Raw genomic sequence first — 16,309 nt, 5'->3', positions numbered from 1 at the left:
AACTCGTTGTAAACAGAGCTAAGAAATTCTTATTACATTTTTATTGATTTCTTATTTCAAGATAAAGGCATCCAAGCCTTAAAGATGCTTTTCTGAAATCTGTGTAGCTTCTTGACTCAGCCTTCCATCCTTCCGAGGACCCAGATTGTTGGGGGCAATATGCTGACTCTGTAAACCACTTAGAGAGGGCTGAAAAGCATTGTGAAGTGGGACAAAAGTTGGAGTATATATATGTATGTATGTATGTATGTATGTATGTATGTATGTATATATGTATACATACACCTTAAGGATCCATAGTCATTTACAAATGAGACTAGACTAGGTCAGGAGAATGGTCTTGTAGTAAGCTGACAGAAAGAGCAAATTAACTCCTGTAACATCACATTGGAATCTGTTTTTCCCCCAGTGTAATGACGGCATTCTCGGAAATGGTCAATGCAACTGCTACGATGGCTTCAAAGGAATTGCCTGCCACATCTGCACAAACCCAAACAAGCACGGGGAGAACTGCACTGAAGGTCTGAGATGCAAATCAGGCAGGAAGGCACTGAGACAAGTGGAGATATTTTGCTGCCTGAAACAGAGCTAGAAATAGCATCCTCCTTTCTACACCCAGGTGCATAATACCCAAGCCTGGTAAATTTATCCTGGTGCTTGAGAGAAAAGGAAAAGATGCCGCAAGCTTCCCTTGCCTGGAAGTAAAAATAAATTAAATAATAATGTACAATTAGGTAACTGTCTGAAATGCGTAAGGTCTCCTGCTTGAGCAGGGGGTTGGACTAGAAGACCTCCAGTCTCCCTTCCAGTTCTGTTCTGAGTAATTGATTGAACTTGCCACTCCCATCCCTAATGACCAGAAGTGACCCGTTTTTATGCAATATCTTAGCCTACAAAAATCGTCTGTCTTTTACAATCAGCACAACAAAGCTGAAAGGGAATGCCAAGCCATTATACGGGTTAAATGTCATTAAAGGTGTTCAAGAAATCCCACAATTATAATTTAAATGATTACGTTTTATCTTTCTTTTCTCTTCGCAATGGAAGATTGTGACTGCATCCATGGAATTTGTGACAACAGACCAGGAAGCAGGGGTGTGTGCCAGACAGGGACGTGTGCAGATGGCTACACCGGTGAATTTTGTGACATACAATCTCACAGTTGTGAATCTGCCGCTCTGACCCTGAACTGCCATGTCCATGCCACCTGTACTGTGAATGACACTGCAAAGTGAGTCCTTGCAGGATGCATCTGAGATCAGATTCCTTAGATTGATTGGGGAAAGGCATAAATCACCACTGAAAAATCTTGCATTCATATTTAATCTCTTGACTGAAAGAAATTTATGGAAATTTAAAGGCACGATGGTGTAATGTTGTCCATCCTTCTGACCTTTGAAAAACAACCTTAGTAAACATGGGGAATGCAACAGAACAGTGTATTAATTCTGTTTGGGTGTTCCTAAACATCCTACTTTGGAGCATGGTCCTGTGTATTCAACAGGATTTCCTCTACAGTAGAAATGCTTAGGATGCTCCAGTTTTATTATTTTTCCCCCCTTGATATAAAAACAGTTTTGCTGAATGGCTTTTTAGATGAGAAAAGGGGTTCTGTTCCTTGGATCAAAAGGAACATAGCTATTGCCTTGATAGCAATAGTAAGTAAGTCATAGTAAGTCATGTTTTAGAATATGGCCTTATTGCTTTTAATTCAGAATACCATATGAAGCCAGCTAATGTTTTAATAAACTCTGATCAAGCAAAACATGGTTTAGTGCAATGCCTGAATCCAGTTGTAATATTGGAAAGATGCAGATACTCTAAATCAGAGGTCCCCAACCTTTTGAGCATCAGAGACCGGTTACACGACAAGAGGTTTTTCCGTGGACTGGAGGGAGTGTGGTTTTGTGTGTTGCCTGCATCCTGCGGATGGGGTTTTGCTTGTTTGTGCGGCCTGGATGCTGGCATGCTGCGGCCTGGTACTGGTCCTCAGACCAGAGGTTGGGGACCCCTGCTCTAAATGATTCCAGACATTATAGAAACTATGATGAAACTTCAATTTAATTCAATTGACATTTGCATTCAATCGACCAAATTCTGCTACAATATATGGCATTTGCGCAATGATGTTACTATGCAAAGGTAATGTGCAAATGATACATTGCAAATGACACCATTTGCATGACAATGTCATGGCTTGTATCGTAAATTAGCATTACTTTAATCTGAATGAGTAGGCAATTCGTAGGCACCCCAGATTTAATTAGTTGCTCTCTGCCTGTCTCCTAGCTGTGTCTGTCTTGATGGATATGAAGGGGATGGGTTTTCCTGTAAGCCCATTGATGCCTGCAGTAAGCCAGGAAGGGGAGGATGTTCAGAAAATGTAAGTGGATCAATATTTTTTTGTTTACTAACCTAGATCACATTTTGGATTAATCCAGATTAAAAAATACTTTAGTATTATTTGTTTGTTTTTTATTTATTTATTTAGCGTATGGCATATCGTACATGGACTAGCAATATGTATTAACATTTCACCTAAAACACAATAAAATATAAATATGAAAAATGTCTATGCTCAAATATCAATATCTAGACTCTAGGCTATCTAACCATTGAGGGTTAAAAAAAAAGGTTGGACAATTGAGATCTGGAAGTGAAACACTTTTATATGCCAAAATTGCTAAAACAGGAAGCCCCAGACTTATTGTTTTAAAAGGCTGAGGTAGCAAAACAATCTAATCAAGAAAAGTTATGTGCTTAAAAAAACCCCAACCTCCTGTTTCTACCGAGTATCAAACTGCAATCTTTCACTGTTCTGAGAAAATATCTTAACCATTCTGCTAATTCAGCACTGTCGGTAAATGGAGGTTTGGAACTTTTAACAGAATGTATTGTGGGACAAGAAGAACGTGTTTGAGCTGCTTATTTTGAATTTGTCTGTCCATACAATTTAAGTTTGTGCATGTGAGATATGTATTTGAGTATCTGTGCACAGACACATATAGAATTATCCCCAAACACCTGCCTATGAAAGTTATGAAAGTGCTTTCCTGTAATATAGCCACAGGGAACTATCCTATGAGAGGATGTGATAGCAAAACAAATAACTTACAAGTTGTTGCCAAAATGTCTCAGCCTGGACAGGTTTTGGTTAAGATGGCTTAGAATCAAGATAGCATGAACAAGCATAGCTTAAATGGAAAGTGCAGAAATGCCCTACTCTCATTCTCATCTTGTTTTTCCATTTTTTTGCCAGGCTACATGTACCACTACAGGTCCTGGCAGAGTCAGCTGTCAGTGTATCCGGGGTTGGACCGGGGATGGAAAAGCTTGCATTGCCATAGACAATTGTGTAACAGAGACCAGAGGAGGCTGCCACATCAATGCTGATTGTAATTACATTGGCCCTGGACAGGTACAGTATTGTCATTCCATGCTGTCTTGCCAAAAAGGATCTATGGCTCTTACGTTTGTTAAATGATGATGAGGCTTTTCTTTTTATATGATAGCATCAGATATTTAAAGTGGCTGCAGGCCGTAGAATTTAACATTTTCAATCTCTATTGAATTGCACTGAATGGAACAATAAAAGTGAGAATTTGTAACTCCTTTAAGAAGCCATGCCTTTTCCTAGGATCATATGGTTGTTGCACAATTCCAGGAAAAAATTTGTTTGGGCTAATTCCCCCAAAGGATTACTCATGGCCACAAAAATATACAGTAGAAGTATAAGTCAGTCAAGAAGTTAAAAACTACAGTAATGAAAATCTAGATTAAGATTCCAAAAAAAAGAAAACTTGATGGCATAAGCAGCCCAGAAATGATACAGTACACATGTTTGGCTGGGTTTAAGGTATGGGAATGAGCAACTGTATAAGTCCACAAGAAGCAGACACTTCTTTCTGACAAGAGGCTAGTTTCAAACAGAGAGTTTAATACTAGAGTCTTACATATGCTGGTCCTGGTTAAACTTGATTCAACTGCAAGGCAATCAAGGAATGCTAATGTTGGTTTTAACTCATGTGGTGCTTATTAAGCCTGATTCAACTGGAAAGTTATTCTGGCATGTACGACCATATTTGAGTAGATTCTAAGATAGACTTGATTACAAGGAAGCATGTTGGTTCGCGTAGCTTTCCAATATTCTCTCTGATGCTGCAGCCATCACCATTTTGCTGGAGAACCTAAATCAGAGTCCTGGGAGGAGGTCCAAGGCTCCTGGGACTGATTCTGAGCAAAAGCTGTGATGGTCTCAATGAATGCAAATCACTCTGAGATCCCCAAAATCTACTTCTGTCTTGAGGAGGATTGTCCTCAGACAGAACTATGCATAGGAAAGGATGTTGGAAGTTATAACTAAGAACATACTGAGGACTACTGACTGTCTAGCGTTATCTAATCTTGCACATGAAAAATCCAATATGTTTCTAATTAGGTCAATTTCAAATTTCAAGTTACAAATATATCAGTATCAGACTTTAATTTTTTCCCTACATTTCCAGAAGCTACCAAACAAAGGTTAAAATGAAAACTTTTTGTTCTTTTTCTTAGTTCCTGTCCAATAGTATAAGTGAGTGGTGGCAAACCTATGGCACGCGTGCCAGAGGCGGCACTCCTCCCTGTGGGCATGCGTGCCGTCGCCCCAGCCCCACCTCCACCCATGGCCTCCTTCTCACCAGGAGCCCCCCCGGAGTAGTGCAGTCAAGCACATGGCAGCCAGGCAGCTGGGACAAGACTCTGCCCCTGTGCCCTGTCGTATGCAGATGATGCTGCAGGGCGCAGGCAGAGGGCGTGTCCACCATGGCGCTGCTGGGCCGCCTGGGCGATCTGCTGCAGTGGGCCGTGGAGGCAGTGGGTGGCCCTACGGGCAGGGCAGGGCAGGGGCAGGGGTGGAGCAGGGATGGGGCAGTTTGGGGGCACTCGGTGTCTAAAAGGTTTGCCATCACTGGTGTAAGTTTTCTAATGTCCCTGCTGTTTCAATTTTCAGAGCAGCTGCATGTGCAAGAAAGGCTATGAGGGTGATGGTTACATCTGTGATAATATTGACCCTTGTATGATGGACAATGGGGGCTGCCATGAACTGGTAAGACATGGGAATAATCTAGGACAGCCTTCCCTGTTTAATACCTTTCAGATGGGTTGTCCTCTAGCTCCCCTGGCTAACAGCCACAATAGGTGGGGTGACACAAATCATTCAACAGTACAAAGGCACAGAATTGAGGAACCTAGGTTGACGCTGAAAACTGTAATCTCTTCAGAATGGTGGAAAGTTCTTCGAACAGAGTTCATTTAGTAAAGTAAGCATAAACCATCTAAATTAATAATAAAATTTACACAATATTATAAGAAAACCAACTACAAAATAGTACATATTTGACATAGTTGCATGCAAAAATTCTTATATTGGAAGAAACACAAAAGTGTGTGTTTTTTTTTACAGTTTGAAGAATAGAGCTAAAATGAGCAAAAAAGAGACCAAAAGCAACTATGGATGCATTCATTCATAACTGTTCAAATATTCTGCTCTTACAAAGCAATATGAAACAGTTTAGCCTGCACATAGAAAAAGAATGGCTTGCTTTAGCACAGAAACCCAGAAGTTAAAATGTGTGTTTTATTTTAAAGGCCTAGCCCAGGGGTAGGCAACCTTGGCTCTTTTATGACTTGTGGACTTCAACTCCCAGAATTCCTGAGCCAACCATGCTGCCTCAGGAATTCTGGGAGTTGAAGTCCACAAGTCATAAAAGAGCCAAGGTTGCCTACCCCTGGCCTAGCCTATGACTTGGACTGAGGGCCACAACTGGCTTTGGATGCTGTGCAGAGCTTGTGTTTCTCAAAGCAAATTCTTGAAACTAAGGCAAAGAACATTCTTTGATTTTGTTTCATATACAGTTTTGTTTAATTAAAATGTAATTATATAATTATTCTCTAGATGTGTACGGAATAATTGTCATCAGTCCCATTAAAATTTACAATGTAGTAACAATTTTTGAATATTCCCCGGGGCCGTTCCAAAGATTTTGGGGACTACTCACAGGGCTGGGTCTCATACCACTCTGAACCATAGTTCATTAGACCTTTAGCATACTATCTAGGCGACACTGAGTTCTGCTTATTTTCTTTACTTTGCTTTCCTATTGTTGAGAATTGTCTCTTTAAAACTCAACAGGCTGTATGCCAGGTTCTCAATACTGGGGAAAAAACTTGCCATTGCTCTGATGGATATATAGGAGATGGAATTCAATGTTACGGCGATGTGATGAAGGTAAGAAGATGCATTTCTGTTCTCTTTCAGGTGGGAGCAGTAAACTGATTTATTTATTTATTTATTTATTTATTTATTTATTTATTTATTTATTTATTTATTTATTTATTTATTTATTTATTTATTTATTTATTTATTTGTATCAGGCAAGGACCATAACTCAGTGGCAGTGGCTCTGTTCTGTCTGCCATCTTCTGATATGGCCAGGAAAGAACTCTTTGATGGATCATCTTTCAGACAATGCAAATATCCTGGGCCAACATAAGCCTCAAGTGGCTTCCCTGTTTGTGCACAGCACAGCATCTCACTTCTCATACTCAGCTTTTTGCTTATCATTCCCATTAACAAAAAAGCACGTATAGACCTACAAGGAACATTTCTCTAAGATAACCCCCCACACACACACTATTCTGCCATTAGCTTCCTTATTAAAAGAAAAAGTTCAGCACTTTCTAGATTTCCCATTCTAAACCGGAAACCACAATAACTATCCAGTCCAACTTCTTCTTCATTAGACCAGACTAGAAATAAGACAACTTTTGGAAAGGGCATCTATGGGGCAAGCAAAGAAAGGGAGGAGGTCATCTCCCTCTCTTCTCCCAGTTGGCAAAAATGATTTCTTATGGTGTGTCAATATGATGCTAAAAATGTATCCAATCCATATTTACAGAATAAAATCAGATTAAATGCAAACAGAATAACAGAGTAGCAGAATTGGAAGGGACTTCGAGATCTTCTAGTCCAACTCCCCACTCGAACAGAAAAGCCCTACACCATCTCAGACACATGGTTGTCCAATCTCCTCTTTAAAACTTCCACTGTTGAAGCACCCATAACTTCTGGAGGCAAGGCATTCCACTGATTAATCGTTATAAATGCCATGAAATTTCTCCTTAGTTCTAGATTGGTTCTCTTCTTGATTAGTTTCCATCCATTGCTTCTTGCCCTGCTGTCAGGTGCTTTTCTCCAAAAGTTGACCTCCTCTTCTTTGTGGCAGTCCCTTAAATATTGGAAGACTGCTATCGTATCCCCCCAGCCCTTACTTTTATTGAAGTAGCATTAAACCATTGAGAAAGTGCTAGTTCAAAGCAGAGATACAAGGAAAGTTTGCTGATTTGGATCATAAAGTGGAACCAAACCATCTTTTTCTATAGCTGCTTTGCCATAAAACAATGTCCCCAGTTCCTTTGCCTAAAGTGCCTTCTGTCCAAGAGCTGAATGCTCTTTCCATGTTCAGAGGTAGTTTTTTGCTTGAGCCAAAAGGGAAAAGACAGCTATTGTTTTATATTAAGTTGTCAGTATAAGGCTTTTTTTCTTGGTAAAGACATTCTATAAGTACATTAATTGATTGTGTGCCATTAAATTGGTGTCAGAGATGTTGTCTGTCCTTAACAATGGTAAAAATACAAAACCAGAAATAAAACCAAGTCAGGTAAGAAAACATGAATGAAAGAGTGAGTTGACCAATTTTTCAAATTTCTAGCAGGTTTAAAAAGTCCAGTAATGAGGCAAAATCTATGGATGCCTTTCTGTGGAAAGGCTCTTCAGATTTAATGCTATTGGAGGTGGAGTGTTGTCCAGCTGTTTGGAAGAATGGATGGATGGATGGATGGATGGATGGATCCCCCTCTGTTTGTTTTGTTCTTTTATAAGTTGTGTTTTTAAAGATACTATGTGCCATTTGAGCGATATATTGCTGGCTGGAGAATTCTGAGAACTGAAATCCACAAGGGTTAAAGTTGCCAAAATTGAACATCCTGATATAAAGGGTAAATAAAGCATAAATATTTAAAATAAAGACAATAAATTTATGTGTCTATTAAATCTATATGTCACCCATATCATTAACAAGTAGCCCTGGGTGGCTTATAATACTTGAATACCTGTAGCTTCTGCTGTTATAGTAGGAAAATATCAGAATTCTCTTTTAGATTGATCGCTAGGCAAGTTCCCAAACATCTAACCATCATCTGCCTAAATTACATGTAGGATTAAAGTTGTAATGTGGTCTGCTTAGCTTTCTCTTAACACATTGGCTTAGTTTATAATTAAATCATGGTTAAATTAAACTTGTTTAGCATGCTGTATGAATCCTTTTTTTAAAGACCCCTAGAATAATGCTTTACAAATTTGTTGTTTTATCTTTTTGAAGGAGCTAGTAAGGAATTACCACTTTTCAACTTTTTATGAGTGGATTAAGGTAAGGATTTTCTGTTGTTGTGCTATTTTAACATTTCTGAAACAAAACAAAGTTGATTGGGTTTAAGCATATTGTTCCATCAGTAGAAAAAAATCTATTTACATTTTAAAATAAGAATTTTATCTTAAAAATGGCCTTTTAAAATTTTTGACACAAAAGGCTCTCTGTGTAATTAGGGCAGTTTCTTACAGAATCAAAACAAGGATATTTCAATCTGCTGAGTAATTTTAAAACTGTAAATACTTTTGTATTTTTTTGAAAATGTTTCTTGGTGATCAGAAGAAACACATATTTTAGTGAGGCATTTGCTTGAGAAAAATGAACTTGTTCTAGAAGGGTTAAGTGTCTTTTGATGATCATACAGATCAGTCTTTGGACCAGAAAGGATGCTAAAACTGCTTTATTGTCTACATACTATGATTTGTAAAGTTAGGTGAAAAATAGTTTTATAATACAAAATACTGGGAGTCTGAGGTACCAGACACCACTGATTTAAGTGATTTCATTGAAGAAGCTGGTGGTGGATCTGCATATTTAATTCTAGGCCTTTTAAACTGAGCACAGAAGAAACTGGTATTAATGCATGTGCATGTTATCTTTTTTTTTAATCAAAAGAAATCCCACTTCAGCATGCCCAGAGGAGGCAATGTGACTGTTCTGGTGCCTCTGAAAGAAGCTGTCCAAAATTTGAGCAAGGCTGAAAAAGAATTCTGGCTGGAGTCCAACATGCTACCATCTCTTGTCAGGTATTTTTGTCCGTGTTTGTCAAAATCAGAATCGGTATAAATAGGTAAACCTGATTTTTCTCTTGATTAGTGAAATCTACTCAGGTATGATCTTTGCCATAGGCCAGGTGACAGGTTTTGTGTATGAAGGGGTTGCTTCAAAGATTTTACAATGGGCTGTGCAGCACATCTTTTAGTATATTCACCTCGGTTTATAGAATACCAGTTTTTCAGCTTTTAAGAATGAGAGTTCAGTGACAGTTCAGATACATACTTTAGTGTGGTACCTGTGATAATCTAAAGAGGTAGGTAACCTTAGTAGAATTAGACAGTTTTGCAATTTGAAACACTTGTCTTTTCAAGGGAGGCAATGTAAGAAGGTGGACTCTTCCAATATGAGGTAGTTTCCTTTCACATGAACACAAAACTCTTAGGGCAACTCTGCACTTCACCTAGCAAAACATGGTTTCATCTGTTTGCGTTGTACTTATAGCTCATACATGAAATACAGTCTGTGTGCATCTTTTTTCAGATATCCTTATTCATAATTCTGCATAACATTTTTTGACCCAGATGTGCATACTCATATCCATCCCATCTATATCTTTTTTTTTAAAGAAATGTGGCTACCAACATAGAAACATACTTACCAATGCACAGGAATGCAAACATACATATCAATGCATAAGAATATCCAGTTTAACTTCCTTATCTTTAGAATGTCCTCTAACATTTTCTAATTGGATAGTGAACAATGAGAGCGATTTGAGACATTTTAATTTCTGGCTTTAGACTAGAGAAGATAAGAACATTTATTAGGTTCAGGCACACCCAATAATGCATCTATTTCTAGAGTGTATCTTAGAGGAAGGTTACCAGACATCTAGCAAAAGGAGGACAAGTCTTTTTTATCCTCACATCCTCCATTTGGCAGGCATAGCTTTAATAGTCAGGGATGGGGAACCATGGCCCTTTTAGGATTTGCGGACTTCAACTCCCAGAATTCTGGGAGTTAAAGTCCACAAGTCCTAAAAGAGCCTTGGTTCCCCATCCTTGGTCTAAATAGTCTGGCTTTTTGAGTATTTCTTCCTGAGCAGCTTTTTTTCTGTAAAGTCAACAAGTTCAGCTCCCTGACCCTAATTAGTTGATTAAAACTTTCATGCTGCTTAAAATGGACAAGACGTTAATCAGTTACACGCTGAAGGCTTTTGCCTCCTAACTAGCCTTAGCAAATTTCTGTCATGGAAAAAACTAATCTTTCTGATGATTAAAAAAGTAAGTTCATAGGCATAAGGGCCTAAGTACATGTTGTTGTTTTAATAAAAGAGAATATGTGTAGCTGGGGGTTAAACTATGGAACCCTAGGTGCTTTCTGAACTAGATTATTTGTTTGCAGATGTTTCATTACCCAGCTAGGTAACATCTTCAGGCACTGTCCAGTAACAACATGTCTTCAAGCAAACAATCAAGCTCAGAAAGCATCAAGGACTCTATTTATTTATCTGCAGTTTTTCACTGTAATTGTTGGTGCTGATGCCAAGAAAGTAAAACTGTGTGTGTGGTGCTTTTCTTCCCATTTGTCCTCCTTTCCAATTGTCCCTGTTCTCCTTTGCCTGTTTCAGTTATCAGATACTTAAAGCAATCTCTTGGGATCAAGGCATTCTATGGATCAATTGTACAGCAAACAACTCAGTTCAAATGAAAACCTTTCTCTGGGCTCTATTGGTTTTTTCACAACATGGATTACTAAATGTCCACACTGAAGAAAGGTTGTGAGATCAAGTTGATTTGAAGGCAGAAAGAACATTTATTTCTCTTTTAGTGAGAATTTAATTTTTTTTAAATGAAAAATATTCCAAACAATAAATTGTAACAGCACAGTTGTTAGCAGGCATTGATACCTTACACTAATATACAAATTCTAAATTTTGGCCTAATCTCACACCAACAAGGCTGCCTTCAAAGGGTGGTTAAAAAAGTCAAGGTTGATCAAAGCTTTGCCTATTTTTTGTGAGTTAAAAAAAACAACCTTTAAAACAGTTTTGATTATACTGTCACAGCAAAACGTCTTCAAGGAAAAAGATATTTTTGAAAAAACATCTTTGGGACAACCATGATCTGGACGACTGAGAATCTCCATAGACAAGATGGCTGATGAATTGTCTTTTTAATAGAGTCTCCTGACACATTTAAAGGAGGCTATGGGGTTGTGTGTTTTTTTGCTAATCATAACTGAATCTAACTGAAGGTGTTCTCTTGGCTGTTAACCAGCCAACTGTAGTTTTGTTAATATTTTTATTCTGTCATAGGTCTCATATTCTCCAGGGTTCCTTCACAACTCAGCAACTCAAGATGTATGTTGGCCAAAAACTCCCCACTCTCAATCCAGAGGCCAAGTGGGAAATAAAGAGCAACAATGGGGTAAGCTTGTAGGTTAAAAACATTACTTTTGATACCAAAAATAGAGTGATACTTTTGAAATATGCTGATCCCACTTTTAAACTGAAGAAAAGATGCACCAAGGAAAGTAGAACCAAGGTGAACCTACAGGCTCATGTTTCTTATTGGGAAAATGTTAATCATAATGTGTGTACCAAGGCATGTAGCAATTGTCGAGATTAAAATGGAACAATTTTGTTCTCCAGATATGCTGGAATGCATAGCCCATAATTAGAGCCCCTGCAGTTTGACAAATCCAAAGGATGTCAGATTATAAAATGTCCAGTTCTAAGAAGTGATCCTAAATTAAGGTTTTCCAGTCAGCTCTGTACGCCAATTAGAGCAAAAAAAGTGTTTTGATGTAAATGTAATAGGAATGGTTATATTTTAACAGACTAATTTGAAGGACCGTCTTTTCCTGATCACATGTACCTGACCCACCAGAGTGGGGAGGCAGGGAATGCTATGGGTCCCTTCTCCTAAGTGGGTCCATCTAGGGCAGACATGTCAAACTCATGATGTCATGTGACGTCGCACGACGTATCGGGCTCAGTTTTGCCATTGCTGGCAATGGGGTGGGCACGGCTTCCATGTTACGCGTCTGGCCCACGGGCTGGCAGTTTGACACCCCTGACTAGGGGGACTAAGAAGAAGAGCCTTCTTCATGGTAGCTGTCTCCCTGTGGAACATCATCCCGGAAGAGATACATTAGGCCCCAATTTTGACACACTTTTGCGAGGTCCTGAAGACCTGGTTTTGCCAATGAGCCTGGAGACCCCAGAGTGGGTGGAGCCCATCAAATGGCTTGTTTGATTGTTGTCACTGGGGAGATATCGTTTTATTATTTTTCTATTGATTGTACAATGTTGTAAACTACCCAGAGTCACTGCGAGTGAGTTGGGTGGCCATATAAATTTTCTTAAATAAATAAATAATAATAATAATTCAGAATTAACATCTGCATATGTTTGATTTTCAGGAAATAACTATTCAGAATGCCAGCATTGTTTTGGGTGATATTCCCGCTATTAATAGCACTATTTATATCATCAGAAAGGTAGGTTGATTAGAGTGGCCTGGATCTTTGTTTTTCCTGTTATTCGAGAAGGGAAAGCGAAAGAAATGCTAAATGCTTAATGCTAAGCATATCTCCTTTATTGGTCTTTTATTAAGCAGAAGCAACAATGTCACCAAGGTATTGAGAAGAGCCTTCTAAAATTCAATTTTTGTCATCTCAATAGCACCCTCTTTATGCTATTGTTTTTTAATTATTGGGTGAAAAAAGTCAGGTAATTAGCCTTCCTCATTTCACTTTTTCTTTTGATCAGGTTCTGTTACCAAGATCTGTCAAGATCCCACCTGGTCTGCAGGAGCAACTAAACACTGTGCCCGCTTTCTGGAAGTTCAAAGAACTACTGGAGGTAAAGTCCTCAGCTGAAAGATATTGCCCCATATTTCTTAAAGAGTTCCTTTACAAGGGGCTAGAGGAAGATCATCTTAGTATGTGATATAGTGGAAGACATAAACTAAGTTTATACCTTGTTCGAAGTAATGATTTACACAATGTAATAGCTGGGTGCAGAGGATTCAACCCCAAATCAAACAATTGGAGAAATTGAATTATTGATTATTGCATTCTTAAGATGGCGGACGTGCGGGCGGATCTGTTAGAGTGAGCTCTGCAAGTCCCAGAAAAATAGGCGTCCTAGGAGCCCCCCAGGGGTGTTTACACCCTCTGGGTTGGGGGGATAGCGAGGGCAATTGATTTGGCAGCTGAAGGATGAAGGTTTGGACTCCGTTAGCTGCCAGCTCTGCCGTTTTTTTCCGACTGGATGTTGGCGGCGCCTACCTGCTCCCTCGGGCGTTTTCCGGGCCGTTTTCGCGGTGCCTGGTGGTTTTGGCGGCCGGCGGTTTCGGCAGCGGCGTCCTCGGCGGTGGCGGACCCGGCGTCCACGGGGGGTCCCTCGCTGCTGGCGGCCTTGGCGGAGATGTTTCAGGCCGTTTCGGGCCGCTTTTGTGGTCGGCTGGGTCTTTCGCGTCTCTCCCTCGGCTGTGGCGACGGCGGCGTTGTTGGTTCGTTCCGGGGACGACGGGGATGGCGGCGGCGGCGGCGGCGTTCTCCGGGGCTGTTCTGGGCCTGCCTTCCATCGACTGTTCGCTGGGCGTCCTCGGCGGTTGCGGAGCCGGCCTTCGGATGGTACCTCGCATCTGGCGGTTTCGGTGGAGGCGTTTCGGGCCGTTCGGGCCGCTTCTGTGGTCGGCCTGGTCTCCCTCAGCTGTGGCGGCGGCGTTCTTGGCTCGCTCCGATGGCGACGGGGATGGCGGCGGCGGTGGCGTTGCGCCAGGGCCGCTCTAGGCCTCCCTTTCCATCGACTGCTTATTATTCTCGGCTCCATCAGCGTCCTGGCGGCGGCAGCAATGGCGTCGTCGTCTGCAGCAACGCTCCGGTGGTGGTGGTGGCCCTGGCGGCTCAGCGGCGACGCTGGAATCAACTTATTGCTCCCTCTGCTTACTTTGTTCTTTCTAGATGGCCTGGTACTCTTACTGCTGTTGGTGGCCTCGAAGGTTCCTGGGCTAGCCGGTTAATGCCGGTGGATCCCAGTGGAGCCCAATGGTCCCTTGGAAGATCTATGTTTTCCGTGGCACCAGTTGTGGCTCTGGTTGGTGCCACTGGATTTGTGGACCTAAAAGAATTAGATAATTTGGAAGACCCCAATGACTGCAGAACTGGCCATGATCAACTTTTTCGAAGGACAGAGCAGCGGAGGATTTGGCCACCTAGTAGTGCAGACTTTGATGATGTAACACACTATCTCATCCCTTCTTTCGGACTGTTCCTTATTGCCATTCACATATCGGCCCCAAAGGATTCAGAGTCCCCTGGGTACTGGCCACAGTGAGAGGGTGGCCTGAACTTACATCTGTTGCCCCTAGAGGTGAGAGCTCTAGGGGACATGCTGTACCCAGGATGGATGTTTCGGACTATTCCCCCCTGGTATAGGCTCTCCAACTGTCGTGAGAGGGCGTTGGTTGGCCTGTCCTGGGGTGGCACCCAGCTGAATGGCAGTGGCTGGGTGGAGGCTCGGGACATCTATTTGCTCTCTGTTTGGTTCCTCCTTAAATCAACTGACTATGGACTGCCTATATCTGGACTGCTTTTATGCCTTGTTTTAGGTACTCCTCTACGGACTTGCTCGCCCTCAGGGGTGCTCCCCCTTCCTGGAGGCGGCCCGCCTTTCCAGCCAAGTATAATCTCGAGGAAGGTCCCATTTATTGGGATCCTGAGAGATGGCCGGGCACGGTTATGGGCCTCCGACGTAAACCTAATAGGAGGTCCTTGATTTGTTTTTTGTCAAAATTTTTTTGGGGGTTAGGGAGGAGGGAGGGTTCTTTTCTTGGTTGTTTGGACGAGGGGGGCAGTCCAACTACCTTTGTTCAGGCTAGTGCTGAGGCTGATCGCGGAGGGGAGGAGCGGGGGTCGGCTGCTTCTGGGGCTCCAGGGCCAGTCGTGGGATTATCTATTCCCACGACGATAGGGAATGGCAGCAGGTGTAGGAACAGAGGGCCGTATCGGTCTCAGGGAAGGCCTCTCCGCTGCTTACAAGCGGTGAGGCACTCCGACCCTCTGGTTCCGCCCCGAGGTCCCGGGAGTGAGGATGGGCAGCCTCCTGAGCTCCGGCTGGTGTATTTGAATGCCAGGTCGGTCGTTAACAAGGCCCCTCTCGTCCGAGACTTGGTCGAGGGGGAGCAGGCTGACCTGGCTTGCATCACGGAAACCTGGTTGGGCCCAGAGGGCGGTGTTCCTCTGGTTGATCTTTGCCCACCAGGTTTCCGGGTGCTGCACCGGCCTCGGGCTCAGGGTAGGGGTGGGGGAGTGGCTGTTGTTATGAGGGAGACCTTGTGTCCGCGGGAGGCCACCGTTCCCCAGATAGTCGGGTGTGAGTCTCTCTTTTTGAGATGCGGCCCTGGTGCGCAGTTGGGCTTGCTGCTGGTGTACCTTTCGCCTAGTCATGCAGCAGCAGCCCTGCCTGAGCTGCTCGATGCCCTCTCTGGGCTGGTGGTTGAGTTCCCGAAACTTATAGTTTTGGGGGATTTCAACCTACCATCTCTGGGAGGATCATCTGAGTTGGCTCGGGAGTTCATGGCTTCCATGACGGCCATGGACCTGACGCAAGTAATTTCGGGACCGACTCATGAGGGAGGCCACACCCTTGACCTTGTTTTCTTGTCTGGACGGTGGTTAGATGATCTTGGTGGGGGCTCTCCAATTATCATGCCCCTGTCATGGACCGATCATCATCTCCTGCGGCTGGTCTTCCGTTTTGCCACCCCCCGCCGTGGGTGTTTGGAACCACTCAAATGGTACCGCCCCAGACGCTTAATGGATCCCCAGAGGTTCCAGGCGGCGCTGGGGTCCCCACCTGCCTCCCTTGCTCACAGCTCGGCCGAGGCCTTAGTGGAAGCCTGGGAAAGGACGGCCACTGAGGCCCTTGACCGAGTTGTACCCCTGCGGCCCCTGACCCGGTGCAGATCCCGTCGAGCTCCATGGTTCTCTGCGGAGCTCCGGGAGATGAAGCGTCGGAGACGGGGCCTAGAGAGCGGTTGGAGGTCCAGCCGATCCGAATCCGACCGATTGCGACTAAGAGCCTACATTAGGTCTTATCTCGCTGCAATTAG

The 16,309-nt window shown here is 42.5% G+C and overlaps 1 protein-coding gene across 1 annotated transcript in view; it reads left to right on the top strand.

The window, feature by feature from the left end:
- Positions 1-16,309, top strand: part of STAB1 (stabilin 1) — a gene marked incomplete at its 5' end in the record, with an annotated part of 119,467 nt that overhangs the window by 45,890 nt on the left and 57,268 nt on the right. Inside the window, 11 exons of the mRNA XM_083353358.1 lie at positions 410-521; positions 1,048-1,231; positions 2,290-2,383; positions 3,260-3,418; positions 4,991-5,086; positions 6,173-6,268; positions 8,421-8,468; positions 9,084-9,214; positions 11,503-11,614; positions 12,612-12,689; positions 12,961-13,053. Of these exons, the coding sequence (XP_083209484.1) occupies positions 410-521; positions 1,048-1,231; positions 2,290-2,383; positions 3,260-3,418; positions 4,991-5,086; positions 6,173-6,268; positions 8,421-8,468; positions 9,084-9,214; positions 11,503-11,614; positions 12,612-12,689; positions 12,961-13,053 (1,203 nt within the window). The remainder of the gene's footprint in view (positions 1-409; positions 522-1,047; positions 1,232-2,289; positions 2,384-3,259; positions 3,419-4,990; positions 5,087-6,172; positions 6,269-8,420; positions 8,469-9,083; positions 9,215-11,502; positions 11,615-12,611; positions 12,690-12,960; positions 13,054-16,309) is intronic.

The sequence above is a fragment of the Vipera ursinii genome (genome assembly GCF_947247035.1).
Source record: "Vipera ursinii genome assembly, chromosome: 2".
NCBI lineage: Eukaryota > Metazoa > Chordata > Lepidosauria > Squamata > Viperidae > Vipera > Vipera ursinii.
Note: the sequence above shows the minus strand (reverse complement) of the source record. Positions and strands in the feature narration are given on the sequence as shown.